Source organism: Emydura macquarii, unplaced genomic scaffold (assembly GCF_026122565.2).
Source record: "Emydura macquarii macquarii isolate MOO-44397 ecotype Brisbane River unplaced genomic scaffold, CSIRO-AGI_Emac_v2 contig_1451, whole genome shotgun sequence".
NCBI classification, from domain to species: Eukaryota; Metazoa; Chordata; order Testudines; family Chelidae; genus Emydura; species Emydura macquarii.
In genome coordinates this window covers 5,052,606-5,079,407 of record NW_027131588.1, presented here as the reverse complement: position 1 = coordinate 5,079,407, position 26,802 = coordinate 5,052,606, and the positions used below count along the sequence as shown (strand labels likewise).

Here is a 26,802-nt window from a genome sequence, read left to right as displayed (position 1 = left end):
ATGCTGTTTTCCTCTAGGTAAACAAATCGGAGAAATGAGGACTAGTACTTTAATAGCAAATCGGCAATATCAGATGAAAAATTATCCAACTTCTAATGACAAGCTGTTTCAGTGCCCTAGTCAATGTGACCAGTTATCTGTTCATGTATAAAGAACTGAACATCTGCCATCTTGTATGCTTTCAGGTCAATGCAGCTCTTTCCATTCTGCTGGCCAAAACAAGCACAACTTATGGAAGACAGGCACATTGCTTCCAGTTTCCTCAGGCTTCTCATCGCCCTCCAATCCTGGCACTCTTCAGTTGGAAGGAATCCCACTGTCCTCTTCCAAAGAGATGATGGTGCATAGAGGGGATGTGTTACAGAAATTCAACTTGGTGAATCTGTCAAGGATGAGACTTAGAGCTGTCAGAAATGGCAAAACAGTAAGGCAGATCTATTGTATGGTGATGGGACGATGATACACATTTTTAAAATAGTGATTTTTACCTGGATTTACTGTAGCTAGAAAGTATCTGTCTATTCAGATGTAAGAGCTTTTTAAAAATATACGGTATCTTTTAAAAGCCTTGACACTGAGCGTCTGTCTATGTGAGAGAGACAGACGGAGTTGAGGAAGGAAATGTGTATCAAACAACAAATCAAAATAATTCTGCAGACTCCAAGTTATGGGGTAGATTCTCAGCTGGGGTAAATCATCAGAGCTCTATTGAAATTAATGAAAATAGGTCAATTTACAGGAGCTAAGCACTTGGTCTTGAAGGTAACTAGAAAGAAAATAAAGAAATAACATTTACTTAAATTGGAAAAAAAACAGTAGAGACACCTCAGTGGGCAGATTTCATGTACCCAGTTATGATCTTTAACTGGTCATGTAAACAGACTTTGAGCACATCTTTGTGTGTCAGCCTGGTTTACACTTAAAATTTAGGTCGACATAGCTATGGCACTCAGGAATGTGAAAAATCCCCACGGTAGCTGTGCCAATGTACCCCCAATGTAGACACAGCTTGGTAGATGGAAGAATGTTTCTGTTGACCCAGCTACTGTTGCTCAGGGAGACGGAGTTCTACAGTGACAGGAAAAACCAATTCCATTGCTGTAGGCTGTGTCTATACTATAGGATTATGCCAGAATGTCTACAATGCCATAACTATACTACTATAGTCCCTGTAGAGTAGACAAGGCATCAGTTTTAATTGCCCACTTTCAGATGTTGTCCACCTTCATTGTAGGGAAAAAAATTAAAACCAAGAATAAAATCTGTAGTGTTTGCTAACCTAGGTTATCCACCACTAGCAATCCCAATAAGACTTTCATGAAAAGCTTCAGATAGCTACCTGTTTCTACATTGTGTAGATACACCAAACTCATTTCACGTTTGGCCTTTTCAGGTTCATCCTTCATCTGTGTTTAGAAACGGAACCAATATGGCTTTTAAAGTAAGAATATTATGATGTGGCTGCTTATATGATTCTTTCCTTACTGTATCTTACTTTAGCTGCATGTACAACAACTTTAGTAATTTGATGTAGTTAATACATGCACTTTCTCATTCTCTTTGTCTTTTTCTTTTGGGGTCTCTTTCCCTTGATTTACAATAATTTGTGTTTCAAAATTCCTTTCCATGTTTGTGAGGAGAACTTTGAAATTGCTGATGAATGGTAATCCTCTTTTTTTTTTGGTTACTTTAAAAATCAAGTATCATGGATTGGTATCTCTCAGAGTAGAGGATGACACCTCATCAGCTAATGCAAACAAGAAGGCTAACAAGTCAATAATTAACCAAGGGCAGCAAAAGATAAATGTGGTCTCCTCCAGGAAAACAGAAGTCCCACAAGCTGATAAGGCAGAGTTAATGTCTGAATCACATTCTAGCCAACAGGTATGAAAACATTTTGTTTCAAATGAGTTTTCACCACTCGCTATTATCTAAGATTTAACACCTCTGAGATCTCCAGTCCACTTCCCCCTTCCAAAATTTACTCTTCTAGTTCTTTAGACTAATTTAGCCAATACATGGATAAATTAACAACTCAACTCATACGTCATTTGCATGTCACAATCTCTTGAAGTAAAAACTGACCATTTATTCTATTCCACTGAACCATTTTGATTCAATGTGCAAATGTTATTCCCTTTTTCAGGACCTGGTCCTCTCCTTTTCTAAGAGTTGCACACCTAATTTAGAGGGGCTCTTGCATTTTGAAGAAAGCACCCAAAATTTATTTCAGTGTGATGGAATTTCATGGAAGTTATGGAGTTCAAAAAGCAAGGTAACTATCTGCTGCCCTTGGCGTGCATTTAATTTAAAGCTTCTCTAGTGTTAAATTGTATAATCCTTTCTACAAGGGATTTTAGGTTATTGTAATAGAGATTTTGTGTTTGGTTGATACATTCAGGCTACAGTTTGGATGAGTAAAAGGGAACGTTTCTTTGTAATATGTTTTTAAGCAAAAACACTTCAAAAAGCCTTAACAAAAATCTGTCAATATACTGTTTCTTGACATGATGCTCTTAAATATCTTCAGGTGTAGTCTCATTAGTGCTGCTTCATCACTAAGCCTCAGGAACGGGTGCCTATCAGATGCATGCAACCCCAACAGACACACTTTAACATGTTGGTATGAAATGAATATCTGAGCTGAAGGGAAGGGCCCTGATTTATTTGTATGTTAGGAATGCTTTGCTCTGCTCTGGTGGTGCAAAGCAGTCCTACACCTGGCTACCAGGGCTTCCCCTACATAGAAGGATCTTGGAGTGGTGTACCATAGCAGTAGTGGTTTCCCATGCCACCCCCTTCCTGCCTCCTAATGGACACAGTGTGGCTAGGGATCCATGCACGCAGCTGATCCCCAGCTGCCATTGGCAGTCAGCATAGGTTATAGTAGCCAGGTTGCTCTAAATTATACTACGGAGCATTTTGGCATTCTGATGCCCTAGCTTCAATGAAGCCTCAAGGTGGCTTAGGGCTTGTATAGATGAAGAGTTAGCATGCAGCAAGCTGGACTGTAAAGCTACAGAGCACTCGTGAGCTGGGCACTAATTGGCTGCATGGACCCTGCTCCTGTGCACTAAGAGTCCCATCGTGCGCTTTGACCTACTTCCGTTTCAGAGCAGAGTAGGCTGATGTGCACTACAGAACTCTCAGTGTGCAGTAGCGGGATCCACATGGACAGTTAGTGCGCAACGTGCTAGCGTGCTGTAGCTTTACACACCAGTGTGCTACGCACTGGTCATCTAGACAAGCCCATAAAGTCATCTGTGCACACACCTCCTAAGATTTACACTGAGTATTTCTCAGACACACCAGAGAATCGGGACCTAAGTCTCTGAGGAAACTGGATGGCCCCAATGGTCACTTTTCACTGGCCTATGTGAAATTGCAACTCATTTTACCTTGTATAGGTCATAAAAAATGAGTTAGATTGTAAACCTTTTGGGACAAAGACTGTTCTGTGAACTCTTTGGGTATGTCTACTCTGCAGTTAAACACCCACATCTGGCCTGTGCCAGCAGACTCAGGCTCACAGGGCTTAGGCTATGGAGCTGTTTAATTACGGTGTAGACATTTGGGCTTGGGCTGGAGCCCAAGCTCTGGGACCCCGTGACTATGGTACTCATCCAAAATGTAGCCTGAATGCATCAACCAAACACAAAACCTGTATTACGATAAACTAAAATTCCTTGTGGAAAGGACTATAGAGAGCCTCTAAGCCTGAGTCAGCTGGCATGGGCCAGCCCCGGTTGTTTAATTGAAATGTAGACATGCCCATAACGTACATGCCCATAACGTACAGTGGAGCTCCTGACTGCTACTGTAACACATATTGGAAAGGATTCAGAGAAGAGGAACAGGAGTTATTGGAGGCCTGGGAAGTATGTCTTGAAGTGAGAGACTTAAGGGGCTCAGTCTATTTAGCATATTGAAGGGAAGGTTGGGAGCTGACTTGATCATGGGCTCTAAGCACACACACAGGAAATCAATATCAGAGGGCTCTTTAATTTAGCAGATAAAGACATAAAATCCAGTGGCTGGAAATTGAAGTTAGATAAATTCAAACTGGAAATAAGGTCTATATTTTATTAGTGAGGATAATTAATCACTGGAATAGCTTACCAAGTGCTGTACTGGATTCTCAGTCACTTGAAGTCTTTCAAACCACACTGAATGGCTGTCTAAAGTATATGCACAAGTTCAACCACAAGTTTTTGAGCTTCATGCAGGAATTATTGGGTGAAATGCTATGACCTGTTGTGCAGGAGGTCAGAGGTAGATGATCATAATGGTCACTTCTGGCCTTAATAAATCTTTGACTTTATCTAGTAACAAAAGAGCAAGCTGATGTTCACTACTAGGCCAGCATAGATTTGAAGCAGCAATCCAGAAGCAGGAACTTGCATGTTTATTTGCAGTATTAACTTCTTCACTGCATCCTCTGTGTGGCAATAGAATCGTTGGCATTAGCAGCCCTTGGCATAGTACATAGAGGTCAGGGCTTGAGGTGCATTTTCCCTAGAACTATACCAGGTATATTAGGCAAGCTAAGTGGTCAAGCTGTCACAAACAATACAGTGTAGCTGCTTTTATCCTGTGCATGCCTACTCCACTAGATGAACGTTTCACACGGTCAATCTTTTGAAGTTACAGATGTTGAATTAAAAAAAGTCCCTTCAGTTTTATTAATATAAACAATATTATATTACATGAATATATAAATGTGTTTGTTTTGATCCTGAAAGCAGCATTTTCAGAAAGCTGATGCTATTAATAAGTCACTCTGAGCATGAACAATCTTTTTATTTCAGGATGTTAGCATGAAAATATGCCCATCTGGATGGAGCCATTATGACGGCAGCTGCTATTGCCTGATCACAGATAAGAAAGTCACCTGGAATACAGCTGCTCGGGCTTGCCGGGAACAGTAAGGCTTTTTCAGATTAATCGTTTTGTTTGGTAGTTAGGTGTTGCTCCTGCACTGAGCTGCTTCCTATGCTCAGTTGATTCTGTTAACCCCCATTTCATTGATGCTGCACAGACCAGGGTTGTGGCCCCGTCCAAGAACTAATATAAAAATAAAAGCCCAAGAAAGGCTGGTCTCAAAATGTTTTTGTTGGATACTTATTCTACCTTCTTCAGGATTTCTATTCCTGCAACACTCTGTTTGCAGTGGAGACATTTCACCCCAGGCTTCCTGACAGCAATTCTGGGTCCCAGGGCAGAACAGTCAATGGCCCCCCTAGGAAGGGATGGGTGAGGTCCGAGTGGGCTTTTTACTTATTTATTATGTGCCATGCAGGTTCCCAGGCAGCATAGGTGGTGGTATCTGCTACTCAGCTTCCTGGGTCCCTTGGACTCCCCAGGGAGATTACCTATGAACCCGGGAAGCTGAATAACAGATACCACCTCCTCAGACACCCAGGAACCTACATGGTTCAAAATAAATAAACTCTGTTCAGGGGAGGGGCAGAAAACGCAGGCAGTAGGGAAAGGGGGTGTGGAGGAGAGGAGGATATATATATATATATATCCCCCCATCCACCCAGGCCCTCTTAATCGCCAGCCCCTGGGCCAATTGCACACCTACCACTCCTCCCCCCACCCAGCTGGTGTGCCTGTTTCCCCCACAGCATCACTGACTGGCGAGTTGGGCACAGTCAGTGACTTACAATATACTTATGCATCCAAGGGATATTAATTGGGCTCACAATTTCTGATTAAAAACAACAACAGAGGTCGACTGAAGCAGGAGAGGAGAAGAGGATGGAAGAAAAGGAGAAAAGGAAGGGGCTAGGGAAGTAGACAGGTGTGGGGTGGGTCATTCCCCAAGAACCCTAGGTGGGGTTCTCCAGGATCCCTTTCTGTCCATAGCAGCCCTCTGAGTGCAGATTCCAGCGTGGATAAGAAGCTTTGGGGCATGGATAATAGTAGCAGAATTGTGGAGTCAGTTGTGGCGAAGCAAAAGACTCTGCATCATACAAGACAGCAGAGGAACCAGGGACTCAGAACTAACATAGGATGGGACAGGGCGGAGGGCGACAACTGGCTGACCAGAGAGGGGTCTACTGGAAATGATTGGTGTGAGGGCTGGTTGGGACCAGGCTCACCGCAGAAGAGGTGGCAGAGGAGAATCCAGGTTTGGAGCTGGTTGTGTCCCAGCCGAGGGTATAGCCCTGGGGTTGGGACCACTGCCCCACAGTCACTGGCCTGGGCTGTCCTCAGCAAGGCAGAGAGCAGGCACGGAGACCTCGCAGCACTAAGGCCAGCACAGCAGGAGCGGGACAGAATTTGGGAAGCACTGCTTGCCTCTAGAGACTTACTTCTTCTGGAGCCCCTGCCAGACTCTGGAGCTGAGCAGAACAGGGGCCAGAAACTGTCTCTGTGCCCAACTCCCTCTGCTCCTTCCCTCACAGTTGGATCTGGGTTGCGATGGAGTTCTGCAAATGCCGCTGCTCCAGGGACTGCTGCATTGGGGCCGTAGTGGCAAGGGCAGCAGCAGCAGCAGCCTGCATGTTCCAGAACTCTCCTCTGGTCATTTAGAGAATGACCCACCCCACTCCCGTCTGCTTCTCTGGCTCCCTGGCCCCTTCCTTTACTCCCTCATTTCTATGCTCTACTCTCATCCTGCTGTATTCCCATTACTGGAGCTACCTCCTTCATATCCCTTGATGTGGTCAATGGACTCTGAGCTTGCTTCCCAATCCTGAGGTTCTGGGGGATGACGGGGTAGGAAAGGGAGGGTCTGTGTCCCTCACTTGAATTTAACAGTGTGGATGTTGCAGCATGGGCGGCAGCTTGGGCTAGCTGTCTGAGTCAAAGCCCATCCCACCTCCTGCGTCTGAACTTGGGTGGCTAGCCCGAGGCACCAGCCATGCCGCAAGATCCACGCTGCAATTTTAGCATGCTGGCTCAAGCCGAGCAAGCGAAAGTCAGTTTACCTCCTCCGCAAATCTCGCCTCCCAGCTGCAGTGTAGACCTGCCCTGAGACTTGGAAAATGCCAAGGCACAACTGCCAGAGCACAGGTTTCTCAAGTGCCAGAGCAAAGCTCCAGCCTGGATTTCTGGTGCAGGAACAACGATCCAGACCACTCCAGCAGCCTGCTGGAGGGTAACGAATTGTGGAGAGGGGTGGGAGAACTGAAAGTGGATTGGACCGAACATGTCTGCAGCTGGGCCCTGCAACGATTCTGTAAAATAGAGGTTGCAGCAAGGGGAGGCCAGAGGTGAAATAGGTTAATGGGGAATGAATCGGAACATGTGTTTTGAGCAATGAGGGCAGCAGGAAGAGCATGGAGAATAAAGGGCTTCTTCATTGATTCCAGTCCTTCATGCCAGTTTGAGTCTGCTCTGGGTAACTGGCAAAGGTTAGGTCTTGGTTCTTATATCATCCAGACCGATTTACCTACCTTACTAAAATGCCACCTCGAGTTGCCAGCTCTGGCGATTTTGATCACGAGTCTCATGGTGGTGGTCTTAAAGCTTCAGCTCCTGGGCTTAAGTCATTACATCAGAATCTCAGCTTCCATTTTCTAAAAGCTAGTTTCTAAACCTCCTGGCTGCACAGAGAAGCTGGGAAGGCGTGACCCAAGTGCACCCTAAAGGTTAAAAAATCAGCAGGCAAATAAAAGAAACCTACTTCTGGTGAGTCTCATGATTTCAGTGGATCTGGTGGGTGATTTTTTGAAAGCTTGAGGTTGGCAAAACTGTTTCTCCCTCCCTGCAAGTGAAAGGGGGAGAAATCCTGCCCACCACTATTGCTGCCATGCTGGGAAGGCGAGTGAGAGCTTTTCTCCCTCTCCTGATCTCTCTAAAGCTGTTGGAGGCAGTTTTCCCCTGGCTGTATTTATATTGGCAACAACATATTCATTATGACTTTGTTTTGCCTGGTAAGTAATATAAGCTGTATGATGACCTTTTCCTGTCCTCCAGACAACATCTCAAACAAAGTTGTCAGGTCAGCAGAACCTGATATCTTTTCTCTGAAATCACTTTAACGTTCAAGTAGCTAGGAGGGAACCCTCCCTGAATTACATTAGTCAGACCTCTGTTCTCTGGGAAGTCCACCTTGTGTGTGAGTCAGCAGCTGCAAAGACGCCTTTCCTGCTTGAAAGTTGTGTGTAATATGAACACTGAATGAGTTAAGAGATGGTAGGGAACACCAAGAGGAAGAGTCAAAGTATATCAGCCAATTAACAAGCAAACAAATCTCTCATGAGTTGCGATAATTTAATTAAAGCCAGATACTTCAGGTTGAGGAGGCTTTATCACATGAAATGAGTGCCCCTCCCACCTCTACTACAAATGGCTTACAGATGTGCAGGTCCCAGTCTCAGAACATGTTTAATTCATTTTGAAGTGCTGCTTGGAAGATAAATTAATAAATGGTTTTATTTTTCTATTCTCTGTTAATGGAAAAGATCAGCAGCTGCATTCCCAAGTAATGCATGAGTAGCTCCTTTTTATTTTACTGATGATGTAAAAGTTAGATTTGTAATGAGTTTACAGTGAAATAGCCAGTTTCGGAACACTGTAAAATATCATTTCGCAGCCTGGTTTTCATCTGGGAAAACTGCTCTATGGATTATTTACTTTTTTTTTCAAATTTTATAAGAAATGGTGTTGGTGGATATACAATTTAAAAAAATAAATAAATAAAAGGTTAAGCAACAGTGTTTCCAAGCTGTCTCAATGGCAGGAAGACTCCACCTAAGGTTCATCCTCTTTAAATAAATATGTACCCTATATCTGCTACCCAGACTTGGCTAGATAAATAGACTTTGTAGAGTCCCTGAAAAAGCAACACACTCAGGCCTTATCTAAACACAAAATTTCTACTGGTTTAACTCTACTGATCTAGTTAAAGTAGTGCAACCCACCTAATGGGGATGCAATTAGCCTGCCAAAAATGCAACAGTATCCACACTAGCAGTTGTACTGGTATAACTATAATGATAAAAAAAAATCACACTCCTCACAAATGTAGTTTTTATACCAGTACAAACACTGTATGCAGATCATACCTCAGGTTGTGATGGAGCAGGACTGGGAGTGAGTTACTGAATTAATGACCCTTTCTGAAAAAATCCTTGCACCAAATATCTCCTATTTGTATCTGGAGACAGAGCAAACAAATTAATAGCAGCTATCTCAGCTGAAAATACTGGGCCACATTGGGATTCCACTTAGGAGCCATAAATACAGATCCTAAGCCATAATACGGTCCATTAATAGTTTTACAGTGTGTAGGATTGTCCATATCTTCATTCTGACAAGATTGACCATGAGAGAGGAAAGAACTCCTTCCGTCTGGCTGCAGTGGTGGTGGTGGGAGGCTGCTGGCAGAGACTGCTGGCCCTTCAGGGTTGTAAAAATGATATCTGTGGCCCTTGAGCCAAAAAGGTTGGGAACCACTGATTTTAGCTGAAACGTTTGCTTAGGTGGGACTGATTGCGCTGAAGTGATGGATTCTTCTGAGTTTATGGTATAGATTTTAAAGCACACAGAAATAATTCCAGAGGGGTAGCCATGTTAGTCTGTATACAGCAAAAACAACGAGAGTCTTGTAGCACCTTAAAGACTAACAAATATGTTACAAACAAATTTTGTTACTAACAAATATGTTAGTCTTAAGGTGCCACAGGACTCTTGTTGTTTTTACAGAAATAATTGTAAATAGACATATTTGGCACCAGAATGAGTGTTGTGTATATTTTAAATAAAGCAGTATGTCCCCTTCAGTAAAGACTTTTTAATTAGGGGTTGGTTAGATTTACATTTAGCTCCATAAATACCATTATCTTGTCATTTCCTGCCTGTCTGGGGCCCTGCCTAGGGGTACAGGTTAATGCTATTATCATACTAGTACTTTCAGAACAGTTCTCATTTTCTCGCAGTGTGTCTAGAGCCCTGACTTCACTTAATGATTAGAAATGTCTTTTCATACAAGCATGATTTTTAGTCAGTATTTGGAAGGGACCCCTCTTGAGATTAGATTTTATTATAGCCACACCCCTGCTTTCTTCTCCCTGCAACCAGGTGCTCCTATCATTTGGATTGAAATAACAGGCTGATCTCATTATCGCTATGATCACCAGGGTATATATCACAGGTTTCATATCACTTGGTGAAGCAACTTTCTACTGCCAGTGATTTAATTTTACTGAATTTTCATAAACCAATCAAAGGATAGAGTTATACTGCTGTTAAATTAAATTATTTGGTTCCAAAGTTTAGAACATATATAAGCAGACAGCTCAACTGCTGATTAAGTAAGTGGAAAGCACTGTAAATCAAACAAGTCTTTTAAAAATTTCTGCTAGGACTTTTCTGAAGACATTTAAGCCTCATTTACACTACAGTTTTAACCATGTCAGGAATATATCTGTTTATATTCCAGTTGTCCCTGATCCAGTTATAACACAGGTTCCATTTTGAAGTGTAAATGACTGTATTTATCCAAGGCTTTAGCATAGTTCTGGGAACATGGTTAAAAGAGAGTTTGGACTACAAAATGGAGTGACCAGATCCCTCCACAGGTTGTATTTGTAGGGTAGATGGACCTTAGCTTACTATTACAAAAGACAGCTCTTGTTTGCAAAACAATCCACCTACCAAAAATTACATGTACTTTTAAGGCCACGTTAAAGAATTTCTTGTGAAAGAATTAACATTTGGATTTAAAATATCACATGAGTATATAATATCTATTACCTTTAAGTAATTTGTTAGTGATTACACAGTCTATTTAATTTTTTACAATCGAAACAAAAATCCCTGCCTCTAAATTCTTCTGTCCAGATGCACACAGGTTTTAAAAATAAACATGTGTAAAAGGTATTCTTTGATCCAAACATCAGTTTTCATGTGAAATTGTAATGTGCATTTTATGGTAGAATAAACACTCATTACAGAAAAGTTCATTGGAAAGATGTCTGACTCTGCATAATTCTGATTACTCCATTCTCTCTTTTTGAGCTTAGATACCTTGGAAGTCTAGCAAGTGTAGTCACTAAACAACACATGCATTGGCTGTGGGACTTATGTGGAAGGAAGCCCTTTTGGATAGGCAAGTATACAAAATGTTAAGTAGGACTGTCTCCTGGAGTGCACTATCTATGTCTTTCTATGGGCTTTATTTTGGAACATAGGAACACAGACCAAACGGTTCCATGAGCCTTTTTCCTTAAGTTGCTTTATTTGAATACTTCAGAGATATGTATAAAAGGAAAGGTGTAAGGCACCTGTCCAGTTCTGCAATTCTGTATCATAGAGAGTTATTTCATCTTGATCCCCCATTGATGATCAGTTTTACACTAGCACAATTCCATTGACCTCAGTGGTGTAAAGCTGTTGTAATGGAGCAGAGAATCAGGTCGAACAAATTTAATGAATTCATATATTTCAATCTGGCCCCTTGCCTAGACTAGGAAAATAGTATATGTCTGAACGTTAGCTAACACTATTTTAAACAGTGTTTCTGAGTTTGGGGTGAACCAACTAACATGTTTAAAGGTGCAGTAGGTGAAAAGACATGTCTAAAGTTGTTAGCCAACACGTTTTCAGACATGACCTATTTTCTTAGTCTGGACAAGGCCCATATGAATGTTAAAAGGCTGACAGGAATTTGTTTTCACAAGAGGGCTAGGATAAATTTTGAAGCTGCATTCTTGAATAGAATATGAATACCAGGGAAATTAATATAAATATCACAAGAAAAACTTGGGCATAAAGTGTAGCAAAATGGAAAGAGATTTTTGGGTGGGTGATAGTGAGGGAAAGGATGCTGTATCTTTGCTCAGATGGTGCTAGTTGCTAGTTATACTGTGTTTTACTTGCAGTCCTGGTGTGGTCTCATCCCTCAACACAGTCTTATGTGTACTTCTCACTAGAGGAATAAAAGAATATGCTTTCTTTTGTACCAGGAGCCTTGAGACTGGAGGTGAAATGCATATCATGACTTGATCTTTTTTGATTCATATTAGGCTTGAATGACCAAGTGAATCCTGGGCACTGGGAGTGGAATGGAGGAGAATCTGTCACTTTCACAAACTGGAGAAGAAGTCCATCTCGCCTTTCAAAGCAAGGAAAGAATTGTGTTTTGGTGCAGAGGCGAGGGAAATGGCAAGCAAAAGACTGTAGAAAGGGTAATCTGCACAACTATGTATGTTCAAGAAAGCTGTAAACAAAACTGACACTCAAACCAATCTGGCCTTTCTCTGCACAGAAGGTTTAACTTATATTTGTAGTATAAGTGTAGAAACCATCATTATATCCCTGTTGTGGTATATTAGAGTCAAATCAAGTAGATGGGTAAGTGAATGGGGAAGCACAGTGCTAAGCATAGCAAGGGAGGGTTGGGTAAATAGATTCTCATTAGAGAAAGCCTCAGTCTAGATCTAGAATTTAAGCACCACCAAATTCCAGAATGTTAGGATCTTGGGTTTGGGTTGAGTTCATTATAACAATAGGGGCCACTTGCAAAATCCAGACCTGAATCCAATTTCAGTTTTCAAACACCCCAAAGCATTTGGATCTGTCATTTGTTTTAATGAGATGCCCAAATTTTGTTCTACCAAAGACTAAAGCCTTAGGGCTTACACCTCATTGCTATGTAAATTCATTCATTTATTTTTAAACAAAAATAAACTAACACAACAGTCAAATTGCAAGTTCCCTCATTGGTGAATGTAAATTGTCTGTTGTTTGAATTCAGCAGCAATAAAAACTACAGTTCTGTTAGCTTTGTTTTTGCTTGTAATTATAAGGTGAGGAGTGGCAGGGGGGGAGAGGGGAGGAGACAGACATGCGCTCATGTGCAGGGTAAGCGCTATTGCTGATATTGAGTAGGTTGGGTGGGCAGCTGGCCATGAAGTCCTGTACCTCTGATAGGGATGCTAGCGCTTCTGTGGTGCTCCTGCATTGTGGTACCTGATCCAGCACTCACTGGAGTATATAGGAAGAATCCCAGTGGGAGTTGGATCAGGCCCACAGTGAAGGAGACCCATGGGGAAGGAAGGTTGCTTTTGTCTTCTCCCCATCAACCACAATCTGTCCCCAAAGACTTTAGATCCTAATTAGATCTGTCCATCTGGACCCGATTGCAGAATTGGGGCCTCCTTAGGGATTTGAGTTTATTTCTGAGAAAGTTTTAAAAACTCAGAATTTAATAGGAAAAAAACCTGCTAGAAAAATAACTTCTTAATGTTGTATTCTGCATACACCATAAAGTTGCTGAGTCTAATGAATCTCTCAAGGAAATCTTTTGCCTCAATACCAACAAAATGACATCAAAGGTGAACAATACTGCAGTACAATGAGGGTGTAAGTGCACCATTTAAGCTCCCCAATATTACCATGTGGAGGGAAGAGGAATGGATGGAGTGGCCTCACAGAGGGTCTCTACAGCCCAGAATTCTGCAGTGGGGTCTCTGTGCCAGTTTGGAATAGGCCAACATGGATGGGGCTGCTGGGGCCAGGCCAAATCTAATCACCTAGCACCACCTTCGAGGGAGAGCGGAAGGGTAGCAGTATGGATGGAAGTAACTGTGGACGAGACTGTGCAGCAGCCTTGCCTCCTTTCCGGTGGTTTTGTAAGTGTTCCTATGTGTAAATTCCATCACCCACCCACACTTTGTTTCCTCCACTAATCTTGAGGCTTTGTGCAGGGGGAATTAGATTTCAGCATAAGAGTGCACAATAACATGAGAGGAAAAATATCATGGGCCAAATCCTGCCGTCCTTACACAGGCAAAGCCCCCAGCGATCTCAAAGGGAGTTATGCTTGAGTAAGAGTGGGGGAGGGTTTAGCCCTATATTTGTGTCATACTCTCATTTAAAACCAGCCTTAAAGTAACTGAAGAGGATTTAAGATGGCTCCATCAACAATAGTATGAGATGAGAGCATTGCAAACTGTGTATGCTATTAAGATTTTTTTCTATACAATAATACAGCTAAAAGTCTGGTTTTCTTGTGTTGTGAATGTTTCTAAACTGACAGAACACTGAAATGTGCTGTAAGATATAAGAAAAATTTTAATAATTTCGTAATACCTGAATTTTCTTTGGGCTTTCCCTAAATTCCAGGATACAGTTTGAACAGCTTGAGGTTCAAAGAATGTAATGAATCCAAACCAAGTCATTGAGAGGACTGGATGAACCAAGGGATTGTTAGTGGGAAGGATATAGAATGTTTCCATCTAAGTCACTGGTTTGAATAGATTCCCATGTCAGTAGTGACAGAAAGTCATCATCTCAGGGATGTTCAATGAACAATGGGCCTGACCCAAAGGCCACTGAAGTCTACTAGGATTGTTTTCATTGAATTAAATGGCTTGTGGATTTGACTCTGTTAAAGATGCGGGGGAGCTCTTTGTTCAATTCTCAAACTTTGCCATCAGAATTTCTGAGTCCAACAGAAAGGTCAAGAACTGAATGGGCATGGAATTAATTTATACACTTACCTACAGATGTAGTCCCTCCAAGCTACATCTGTTTTGTGAATAAAGATAGGGCTTTGCAAACTGTGTATGCTATTAAATTTTTTTTCTATACAATAATACAGCACTATCCACCCAGCACCTTTCACAAGCATAAAAAATGTGCAAAATAAGTTCAATGAAAAAAAAATCTAATGTATTCCTCGGGAAAAAGCCTACTTTTTGAATTTGTGTTAAAAAATTTATAATTAACTTTATACAGATCACGTTTGCCTTTTTAAAAAATAATTTGGTAACAGACTTTCGGAAGAAAATGTTCCAGTTCCCTCTAGTTGGCACTGAAACTGAGAAGTTTATTTACATTTTGATTTTTTTTTTCATTCTTTCTAAATACTAGAGAGAATGATGTATATAATTCTGTCGACACTGTGGTTCTACCTTATTTAAATCACTAGACTGGTGCTAATCTAATACATGTACCAAAAATAACATGTTACATGCACTATATTTACTGTTATACCTAAATATGTACTGTATACTAATAAAAATAAATCCTATAGCATAGCTGTGGAATTGTTTCATAAATACCCAGAGAGTGGTGATGAGCATATTAAAAATGTGTTTATAAGTAATAAGCACAATACATCTATTGTATTCTATATACAGCTACTGAAATCCGTTTCCCTTTAATGTGTTTACTTCTTTTGAGTGGATACGTTGAGTTGTTATTGTAGGATTACTCATGAGTCTGCATCTATTTTTAAGCAGAAGAGCACTGGCATATTTATTTTAGGAAATAAATCTAAAGAAGGGCACAGGCTTTGCCAACAGATATAAGAAAGGGGAAAGTGAGATGAAGGCATGCTGTCAGGTTAAAAATGGATATATAGATGCATCCATTTTGAGGCCAGAAGGAACCACCCTATGATCATCTAGTCTAGCCACTTGCATAACACAGGCCATAGAAACTCACTCAGAAATTCCTACATCAAGCCCGGAACTTGTCTGAGCTATAGCATATCTTTAAAAAGCAAAATATTATCTTGACTTGAAGATTGCAAGTGATGGAGAATCCACCATGTCCCTCGGTAAATTGTTCTAATGGGTAATTATACTGTATACTTAATGCTGTTACCAATAACTCAATATCTTTTGCTATAACAATAAACCTATGGCTATAAGAAGTCTTACCATCGTCTTCTTACAGAAGCTTAGATTGTGCTGGAGTGTGCTTCCGAGTGTCTTTTCAGGCTCTTTAGAGAATTTCCACTGCTCCCTCTCATCTTTTATGTATTTCAGGAAGAAGGTTTGGTTTTTTTTCCCAAGATTCTAATCTCTCTCAAACTATTCCAGATGTCTTGCTTTTCCCTCTTAATCTTCCATCTCACAGCAAGCCAAAGCAACCAATCAAATGCTTAGTGTGGTTTCCCACTTCACAGTGAGTTTGGGATGAGTTAGATTCTCAGTTAAATGATAACATGGATTCTGCCTCCATGTGTTGCTCAGGAGATGCTATCATATGTGGACATCTGCACAGAATCTAACAGGCTGGGACACTTAGAGAGAGCTAACCATGTGTCTCATTGATCCTTGCTGCATCAGCAATCCCATGATGTCCATTTTGATCTTCACTCTGCTCCCTTTATTGATATCAAGAAGAAAATATAACAAATTCTTCTGGTACTAATAACATCTGGTGAATTATGTACAATCTAAGCTTACTGAGGAGTTCAGACAGCTGCTGCTTCTTACCACATCAGTTGCACTTCTGGTTCTTAAAAGCAACATGTCCCATCAAGTCACATATATTTGCATGCTGCACAGCCTCTTAAAATAATAGTATGACTAAAATAGCTGCAATACAAATACCACTTTATGCTACTTTTTGCTATTTTTATTCCTTATCTCAGAAATGTTTAATCACAAAATTGACCCCAGAAATTGTATTTGTTAAAAATATTGATTCCACACTTTCAAACTTCTTTCCTAATTATTTTTGTTGTTCCTGCATGTTCTCTCCCTCTTTCATTTTTTAGTATTCCCCACTTCAGAATTTTGTTCTGTATTTGGGCTTCAATAGGTTGAGAGCTATGCATGTTACTTTCATTCTCAAATGAATATTTCTGGGTAGATTGTTGGGGTTTTTACCATATGGTAAGGCTAAAGGACCAACATGTTTAAGATGCCAATTCTATTCGGTCCATTTTACATACAGGCCATAATTTTCAAACTTGGGCATCTAAATTTTGGCATCGGCTTGGAATGCTGGTTCTATTCCTGTTGGGATGAGTATGTAGAGAAAAACAATATAAAGATGTGGATGAAATTCTGCTATACAAATTAGCAAGAAAAGTAAGAACCTCATTGCAATGGAAATAGGTGATGTATATACATTTTAAGATCTAAAAGCCACCAGATTATTTTGTCCTGTTATATCTCTCAGCAGCCTATTGGGTTGGTTATTGTAACTGTGCTATAAGAGGCACGAATGTGACTCTTTCTGACATTTAAAAAACTCAATAAACCAAAGTAAAAGATGGTTTTCTTTGGAATGTATAATAATTGCGGAATGTACTGTAAAGTAGTAATTCATTAGTTGTGAGGTCTTCTAATAGGTTTTTTAAAAGCTTTATCTGGATAAAGTTTAAAGGGTTGTTCCTAATTTATACTACGATGACCCTCAACTGAAGGAAAATAATTCCACCATTGCCTAAGAATTATTTTTAGGCATCAAAAGGCAGTGTAACTAATTATTCAGTTTATGTCCATAATGACTGAACAAATCCCAGCTCTGAAGCAAATGAATAATAATACTTTGCATTTATAAAGCACTTGTCATCTGTAAATCTGTGTTTTAAATGATTGGAAAGCATTAATGGTGACTAGTTCAAGTGAATGTGGTATACTCAAAAATAAATTGCTGCTATGGGGTCAAAGTCTGTTCAAATTGGAGCACCGTATTTAGCCCACAAAATTTAACATCCAAAATGGAGTAAAAATACTCACTACCGAAATACTGAAGCAGAAAAATATAGTTTGTGTGTATGTATATATATATATATTACTGTATTGCATTTTGTAGGACTGTGACAGTTGTTTTACTGGGTTATAATGACAGTCTCCCCAGTGCAATATCCATTGCAGATATTAGTTACTCCACTAACCTGCTGTTCATTTCACCTCTCTGTATCTTAATTTTCACCACATCCTTTTTCTGCTTTGTCTTTTCATAACATAAGCTCTTCTGGACAGGAACTGTCTCTGTATCTTTACAGTGCCTAGCACCTTAGCGTCGCAGTTGGAGCCTGTATGTGCTACTGAACTATCAATAATTGTAATAATAAAACAGCAGAGTGCACAGCGTGTATACATTACTTTGTTTTTGCTCATTTGTATGTTCTTTGCTGACAGTCTCTGTTGACTTCAAGGGGAGTTAAATCAGGGCACATTCTCTCTTTCTCCTGCAAACTTGCATAAAATTGTATTTGCAAGAGCAAGGCCAAAGTTTGACATTTTAAATCAAACTGTTTTAGAGCTATCCCAGCCTAAACAAAGCAAGTGAAAAATAGCTTTGCTGGTGAAAACTCCTTTTTGTCTCTTGGCTAAAATTCCAGTGCGGGTGAATGGATTTTCTTTAAACATTCCTATCTATCTTTGTCTATTTAAATTCTGAAGTGATACTTATGAAAATATATATATTGTAATGATCAAATAATTTATTTGAAAATATCTCCAAATACATCCTACAATTATTTGTGAATATATAACCCGCTGAGGAGTGTGTGTTACAGATGTGCCCTGTGTGCCAATCTACAGAAAATGAGAGTTGTTACAGGTTGGGTTGCCAACCCTCTAGGATTATCCTGGAGTCTCCAGGAATTAAAAATTAATCTTTAATTAAAGATTATGTGATGTGATGAAATCTCCAGGAATACCTCCAATCAATATTGGTAACCCTAGTTATAGGCCCTTACTATAAGTCTTGGCTCTTTAGCGCAAACTGCAGTAAACCTCTGCTTTTAGCTCTGGAGGTCCCTATCCAATCTCTATTTCAATCTTTGGTGTATTGGCCAAAACACAAATATATCTAATTACCAGTCCAGTCCTGTAGCAAGGTGAATAACCTTAAAAAAATAATTGATTTTTTTTAATGTCAGAAAATGTGTTAATTAATTTGTAATGGTTAGTATTTAATTTACACTAGATAAAAATGTGAGTACATTATTTTGGTTAAAGTTAGTAGATGCTAAAAATAGGAAATTAGATTTAAGACTGAATTTTAGGGTATGTCTTTACTGATGAGTTAACTTAAGTTTTCTATGCTTGTTACCCCTCTTGAGTTAGCCGAGTTCAAGTGAGAGTGGCTGCACTGCGTTTGAGCTGCCATGGCCACACCAGTGCTTCACTCATTAATGTGTGGCGCTAAGACGTCTGGGGGCATATCCTATGGTGGTTTGTGCTGCAGTGAGCAGAGTCACTCTATGATCTTATTCCAAGTGAATTGTGGGAAAACTTGTCTTGCCTTTCTGGGCACATAGGTGGAATTGTGGGAAAGCATGGGAGGACTAGCAACATTCTAGCAACTCTGTTGTCCACACTACAGTGTGTTCATGTTAGCAGCTAATGAGTTGTGCTACTGTAAGCTGAAGCCTATGTGCCCTAATGGGCTGACCAACTCAAGTTGAAAACACTATCATGCTTGAATTACAGATTTTTTTGTGTGTGGATGGGACTTGAGTTAGGGGGAAAACTTAAGTTAACCTTGCAGTGAAGACAAGGTCTAAATCTCAAATAGCTTTGCACTAGTCGTGTTGTAATGCACATGCATAGCAACAATAAATGCTGCAAGTCAGTGCCCCACAAGAACTTTCCAGGGCAATTGGTTTAGTTCAATTAGAGGGCAATAAGCTAAGCCCTCTGAGGTGAAAGACAAATAATTACATGAATTTACCATAGATCAACTATGTCTTTAACACTAATGTTCAGATTGGCAGCACTTTGAGTTAAGCCAGTCTAACAGTTTATTGATGATATTCAAGCAGAATAAAGGGTGTGTGGACATTAAATAGTAGTACTAAAATGGCAAGTATTGGTAGTTCCTCTTTAAAAATAAGAGGTGTTATAGTCTGAGGAGGGTTTTCTGTTTTATTGCTCTAACTTGGGATCTACAGGCATGTTGGAAATATCTATCAAGGACAATTTTTTTCTTACTCTTTTAGCTTGCAAAAAGAATTGCCAAAAGATGTGAGAGAGAGTGAAAACTATGCAGGTTTTAGTTTAAATTGTGCATGGTGTATATTGACAATAATGGTGCTAAATAAATAATAAATTATGTGAACAGCAATGGTGTCTTAAACTGAGGCTATCTGAATATTTCTTATAATCCAATCCAATGTATAAATTGTTAGAGGCAAAACAAACTTCAGATGGAACAGTTAAAGGTCATGTGTGACATAAGCCAAGAACAGCATTTTTGGGTCTTGGTGGTACAACACTTTCTGCTTCATTAATCAAAAAAAATTCAGATTTACGTGACTTAATTGTCAATGAGAGTTTTGCCAGATTTTGGATTATGTGCTGAAGGACTAGGCCCTACAGGAATTGTATGTCACCACTTTGAACAGCTACTCTGAATGTGGAGGTGTGAATGTGTATGAACAGATAAACTGTATCATATGTCCATTTAATTAATGTACAAACATGTTATTTCTGATACTCCCTTATGCAAGAGAGACAGTGTGGTATGGTGGAAAATTCACAAGACGCTATTCTCATCCATGCCAGTGATTCACTATTTGAACTTGGACAAGTCACCGAGGGCCAAATTTTCAAAAATGTGCACTAAATTTAGGTGCCTCCATTTTTGGGTGCCCATCTTGAGATACCTGGGACCTGACTTTCCATAGGTTCTGAGAAAGTCAGAAAATTATGGCCTAGAGAAGGTACCTTAATATCCAAGGCACCCAAAATTAGTTGATAGATCTGAAAATCTAAAGTCTCTAAATTAGGGGTCTCTCTTTGTGTAAGTCTACACATCTGTCTTCATGTTTTGAAATAGTTTTATTGCTCTGGCTTTCTCTGATATTTCATTGAGATAAGACTTTTTGATTCTGCTGTGATGGTATGTGGAAAAAAAATATAAAGGACATGTTGAATGAGCTAATAAACATTTCCTCATTTCCAGACTACAGGCTAAACAAATTATCCAAACATTTTTTTCCAACTAGTCACCCCCCTGTGGGGAACCAGGTTTTAAATAGAAACTTCTAATACACACAGCCGTAGGAGTAAAAGACGGGTTGAATTAACACAAATTCCCTTATCATAATTACGGTAAATGAGTTTAAACGATTACCCTGGGGTCCTTGCCTTTGCATCCTTTACCTCCCCCCACACACAGCATCCACAGAATGACTTCAGTCTCCTTTATAAAGCTAGCAGACTACATTCAGCTTCCTTCACTCACCTGAAGCTGCAGGAAGTTTAAAGTAAAAGTGCACACAAATAAAATTAGTATGTTTCTGCTGCTGCTTCAGCTGCTCGTGATCTCAGGTCTTGGAGCAATAGGACAAGGTGGAGAGCTGCAAAGGAACAAGAGGAGGAGAATTCAGCATCTTTCCTATCAAGATAAAGATTTGCCTGAAAAACAAGGCCTTAGCGAGCTGCTGGTGGAAGATGCCATGGACTATGAAGAAATCCTAGAAGAACCAAGCCCATTTGTAGCAGCCCCAGAGCTGGCAGCAGAGAGCAAGACGCAAGGCGAAAAAAAATCATCCAGATTTATCCTTCCCTATATGGAGCTCGATGTGCACCGAGATCTGGGAAGCTGGACTGCACAAAAAGACATCTCCCATTCAGAAAATACGAGAAGCTTCCTACCTTCCCACTCGTCCAACAAGGCGGAAGCTGAGCCCCCCTACAGGAAAGATGCTAAAAAATTCTGGGACCACTTCATGTTTAAAAAAAATTCAGCTTCTGAGGGGGTTGTCCTGCCAATCAAGATCAACGAGATGTACCAGGAGACCTGCAGGACTCTGCCTTTTTCCCAGGTAAGAACAGGTCCCAGACAAGAGACCCAATAGCAGCATTTACTCCCTTCATTCTGCCATCACAAACTTCACTCCCATGAGTCATCTGTAATCCCTGACTAAGGAAATACAAGTCAATTCCACTTGCTAGCACTTCATAGACATCCAATGGTACTGAAAAAAAACCCTTTTGTTTTAGTTTGAGTCACGTTGTCTGACCACAGGTCTGGAAGCCAATGGAATGAATACACAATGAGCAACTTCTAGTATAAACCAGTGCTTAATATTACAGATATGACTCAAACTTTGAGGTAATTTTTCAAACATAAAGGCCCTTTGAACCAAATATGATACACTGAAATATAAAGTTATATATTACAGTAACACTGCCCAAGTAAGTGGGAAATGTCACTAGAAAACTGACTGTATCAGAAAATCTTGTTTTAATTCTATTGCTACTTACAATATGTAAATGGTGTGAATGATACAGTAACTAACAGTAAGAGAAGAAACTTATATATTAGTTATCTGAGCCCAATCTTGCATTATTTTTGTGTCCATATCTTCCAGCAAAGTCCATGGGAGTTTTGAACGTGCAAAGAATGGAGGATCAGGGACAACATGTGTTTAAAATGTCAATGCTATGTTGTAACTGCAACCTATTTGCTGTTTCAGAGTATTGTGCATGAGAACTGTGAAAAGGTGGTGGTGCAGAACAACTTGTGCTTTGGGAAGTGTAATTCCTTTCATGGCCCTGGCCCAGAAGATCGTCTTTACGCCTTTTGTTCCCACTGCTTGCCTTCCAAGTTCACCATGAAACACTTGGAGCTGAACTGTACCAGGTCTGTTGTTGTTAAGGCGGTCATGGTCGTGGAGGAATGCAAGTGTGAGATTCAGAAGATTAAAGATTCTGAAATAGGACCCCTACATTCAGACTTGCATTCAAATGTATATGAGCACAATTAACCTGCTCAAAAACACCTTTAAACTCCATAATCATTAGCACCTGCAAGGAAAAAATAACTTATTTTAGTCTACCTCCATCAACAGTTGATGGATTATTGTAGTAGATTATCTCTTTATATCATGTATAATATTACCTGAAATATATCAGATGTTTCTGTGTGAAAGAGAGGGGGAGGGAGTAGGGGAGCATGATGTGGAAGTCTAATCTCTTCAAAAATGTCCCATTCTTGCTACACTGGGTCAGTTCCACTGGGTCAGCAATGTTGAGATCCCTAGTGTATATGAGCCAAAAGCTACCTACCACTGTTTTTAAGCACCATGTTCATTAGACCTGCTCAGAATAAGACTTTTCTCTGCAAAAAGAGGTGTGTGTTTTTATATTGAGATAGCTAACTCAAGATTATCAACTCAGTGTAAAATCCTAATGGATTAACAGCACAGGTTGTTATTGCTCTGATGCAGCTAGTCAAGTTCAACCCCCATGTGGCATTGAGGTAAAACTACAGTGCCTTGTCTTCACTAGGATTTTACACTGAGATGGTGATCTTGAGTTAGCTATCTCAATGTAAAAACATATATATATATATATATATATATATATATATATATATATATATATATATATTTTTGGCACTGAAGACAAAGCCTAAGTCTAAGCAACAATGGAACTTAAAGTTAGAGCTGGTCTAAATATTTTCATCGATACATTTTTTGTTTTTCTTTTCTTTTTTTTAAATAAAAACAACTTAAAACAAAAAATTTTGCTGAAGATTTTCATTTTGGTCAAAATTTTCTGGTTTTTGATGAACAAAAATTTCGCTTGAAAAACAACTGGCATTTTCTAAGCATCTCTATTTTAACTTGGCAGCAATTGGTGACCTTGTCTATCCGAGAGGTATTCCTAATATTGCTAATATTGGTAGAGGTGACTGTTAGTAATGGTGGGAAATCTCTGAGAAATATCCATAGCATAAACAACAGGGTTGAAGATGAGATACAGTTAAGGAATAACACCTGAAGTGCTGAAGTATCCAAAACTAATAATTAAGTGGATTTTGACTGTAGTTCCTGAACCCTGAATGTTATGATTAAATTATATTTATGAAATGTTTAGAAGATGGGCACTAGGGCCAGATATTAATCTAGCCATGTAATTCCATTGATTTCTAAGGAATCAATCCTGATTTACACTAGTGTAAGAGGAGAACCAGGTCCTATATATTAATGCTAATACATGAGAAAAAAGAATCTTTATCTAACAAATACTACTAATAGATTATTTTAAAATGTTAGAAAGTATGAAGCAGATGCCTAGCTGTTGACTTGTTTGCACTGGAGGACTTTCTGGTGATGTGGAAAACAGCTAAATAACTGGGTGGGAGTGAGATAGATTAAATAAGCATTTAAGGACTCATTCATGTTCAGTAAGTACCTTGCAATGGGACAATCAACAGAGTATTTCAGATGAATAAGGCTACCAGAATCAACTTTAAACGATCAAGGATGTTTCTCAACACTGAGTTACTGTGCAAAGTAGAGGCTAACCTGACAAGGAGGAATAGAATGTTGCTGTATGTACTTTGTTGTCATTTCTATGGGGGCAATTTACAGGATTTTTCCCTGCAATGGGATTATTTGAATATGTTCTCTTGCTATATGAATAACTGTAAGGGATACCCCATTCAATGAAAGGTGACTTAGAAAATGTTATGAATTTGCAGAAGCAAAATACAATATTTATGAAAGTTGGGATTGATTGTTATCTATTTTTGCAAAGTAAACAAACCTGAACCAACATTTATAACCAATATTTTTTTAAATAATTTGTTTTAACTGTGACTCATTCATGACTCATAAAGCATTTAGAGTCTGACTCTGATCTCATGCTGGTATAAATCAGAAGTAATTCTATTGAAATCAGTGGAATGACACCAATGTAAAACTATGGTGAATCAGGATTAGGCCCTTAATAAAAAACCTTATAAGTAGCAGGCATATGCCTAAATCACTTTGATTCTCTATGTATCTCTATGTCAGCCATCCTTACTTTTGCTGCTGAAAACATTCCTTACATTTCTAGAGCTGCCTGCTCGACAAGAGAGGTGGCTAGTTTGGGTTTTGTGGATAGTCAAAAAATTATCCTGTGATGATGGAAAGCTGTTACTCCACCAGGACTGGAGAACTGGTACCTTGAACTACGTGGCATGATAGCTCTGGGGAAAATAATCTGCAACAGACCAAATGAACTCCAGTAATTGGAAAATCTTTCAACTATATTTTCTGAGTATTATGTTCAATAAAAGGACTTGCCACCAAACCCAATAATCTTTACATGTGATATGGTTATTGACTAATTGGATTTGATAACTTTCCCCTACTCTTTCTCAAAGGTTTCACACTCCAGCTGTGTATTCTTGTCCTGCTGAAAATCAGTGAAATGGTTAATCATTAAACAAACAATGAGCTGGTAGCTGTCTTGGGACAGGCATAAGTGCTGTACTGTACCAACCATAAGATTGAAGCCTTGTCTATAAGGAAGAGTTTTTTTGGTATAACCTAAGGCGTGAATATAAACTGATACAGTTCCACAGTTATAACCCTGTTACTCTGATATGAATGACTTTTTTTTCATTATCACTTATGTTGCTTGGGAATGGGTTTAAGTTAAGCCAAAAAGCCACTCTTATATTGTGAAAGGTGTGTCTGCCCAGGGACTATAGCAGTACACTATGCTTGTATAACTAGTAAAACTATTCTAGGTAGGCCAGACCTGACTCTAGTCCTAGCCCACTTAGCATCAATGGCTCTTAGCCCAACTTCTGGCTTCTCTTCTCCCTCCTGCTGCTTCTTGCAGCCCTGGCTCCCCAGCCAGCCAGCCGTTTCTCTAATGCTTTCCAGAACCCTAGACTTCATCCAATTTCCGACCCTTCCTGACTCCCTTGGGAGGACCAGGCAGTCTGTTCCTGTATTATTCCTAGAACTTCAGACCTGACCCCCTGCTGCTGCCTTGCCGACAGCTCACTGTTGGATGACGGGAGTTGGAAGTCAGAAGTAATTCAGCCAACCTCGACCATGCAGTAGTGAGTTCATCTGCACACGAACTGCAGTGCTATTGTAAATCTTATCTTTAAAAAAATAATACCATATCCTTGGACTACAGCTCTTCTGAACGCACATTTACTAAAAATTGTGTTTGAATGATCCCTCAATTGCTGATCCTGGATCTGAACTGTAGCAATAGTTTGTGATAATACATTCAGCCAGACAATTAGCATGTAATTACTCTCCTGTATATACGAATGAGCTTTTAAAGAGGCAGCTTACCCAAATCATATGAAAAGCAGTGTCTACTAGATGCAAACCTTTCCTCCCCCTCCTGTTGCACCAGTGTGTCTAATGTATAAATGGTGGCAGGCCAACCATGAATGGACTGATTGTATGCCACAGATCTCACTAGCAAAATACAGAGTGATAAAGGTTCATGATCCTGTTTAAAAAGCATTGTTACTAATAAGATTTTATTTTACACTTTACATCGGAGTTTTTTAATGATAACCAACTTTGTCAAGGTGTAAGCTGGTGGAGTGAGCTAGCAGTCTGCCATTAAGTCTCTCACCACAAGTGCTTTTTCCAGGGCTTAATTTATGAGCTTTAGTAAGTGCAAGTTATAACAAAAGGAAGACATGCTTTTTGCATAACATGAATAGTACTGGGTATAGGCTTTGTCTGCTCAGAGGACTCCTCTCTCTGCTTCCCCAGAAGCGGTATTTTATGGTTTCCTGTGTTCCTTCTGAGTGCCTGGTTGTGCCTTTTATCCCCAGCCCTGCTTCTTCATTACTCCATGCACTGCACACATGTGGGAAACCTAAACAAAGAGTGAACCCCATGCTTTTTTGGTGATCAGGGAATACCTCTGTACAGTCCTTTAACTCACCATGCAACATTGTAGCTGTTCAACTCTCATTAGTGTTAATTTTTAACCAAGTTCAAGGAAGAAAATGTATTCCCTCAAAATAAAAGAGAACATCAGCATTCCAAACCTTATCCCCCACTCTGTCAGACAAAAGTCTGAGGAAACAGAGAGCATTATCAAGCCATTGTCAGTGTCACTAACTCTCACAATGTTGTTGTGAATCTGACAGTAAATTGGTGTTTTTTCTTAAACAGCTTTCATTTTTTTTAAAAAGCCAGCATCTAGCCCTCCTGGTTGCAGAAAAATCAAGACGTGACTCCAGTTCACTTTAAAGGCTCAAAACCAAGGAGGCAAACTAAGAGTACCTGATTTTTTTTATCTCATGATTTTTAAGCCAATCTCATGATTTTTTGGGGCCTGACTCATGATATTTTAATGTAACCTTTGGGTTGGCAATATT

General features: G+C 39.8%; 2 protein-coding genes across 4 annotated transcripts in view; both read left to right on the top strand.

The window, feature by feature from the left end:
- Positions 1 to 15,241, top strand: part of LOC137156364 (FRAS1-related extracellular matrix protein 1-like) — a 35,271-nt gene extending 20,030 nt beyond the window's left edge. For all 3 annotated transcript variants that reach the window (XM_067553111.1, XM_067553110.1, XM_067553112.1), the window contains 8 exons: positions 186 to 424; positions 1,394 to 1,441; positions 1,702 to 1,884; positions 2,147 to 2,275; positions 4,809 to 4,924; positions 10,980 to 11,065; positions 11,982 to 12,143; positions 14,083 to 15,241. In XM_067553111.1, the coding sequence (XP_067409212.1) occupies positions 186 to 424; positions 1,394 to 1,441; positions 1,702 to 1,884; positions 2,147 to 2,275; positions 4,809 to 4,924; positions 10,980 to 11,065; positions 11,982 to 12,143; positions 14,083 to 14,141 (1,022 nt within the window). In that variant the 3' untranslated portion in view covers positions 14,142 to 15,241. The remainder of the gene's footprint in view (positions 1 to 185; positions 425 to 1,393; positions 1,442 to 1,701; positions 1,885 to 2,146; positions 2,276 to 4,808; positions 4,925 to 10,979; positions 11,066 to 11,981; positions 12,144 to 14,082) is intronic.
- A 5,709-nt stretch (positions 15,242 to 20,950) lies between these two features.
- CER1 (cerberus 1, DAN family BMP antagonist) lies at positions 20,951 to 22,429 on the top strand. Its single transcript, XM_067553435.1, has 2 exons — positions 20,951 to 21,484; positions 22,139 to 22,429. Exons 1-2 carry the CDS (start codon positions 20,951 to 20,953, stop codon positions 22,427 to 22,429), a joined length of 825 nt encoding a protein of 274 aa, XP_067409536.1.
- Positions 22,430 to 26,802: the final 4,373 nt, after the last annotated feature.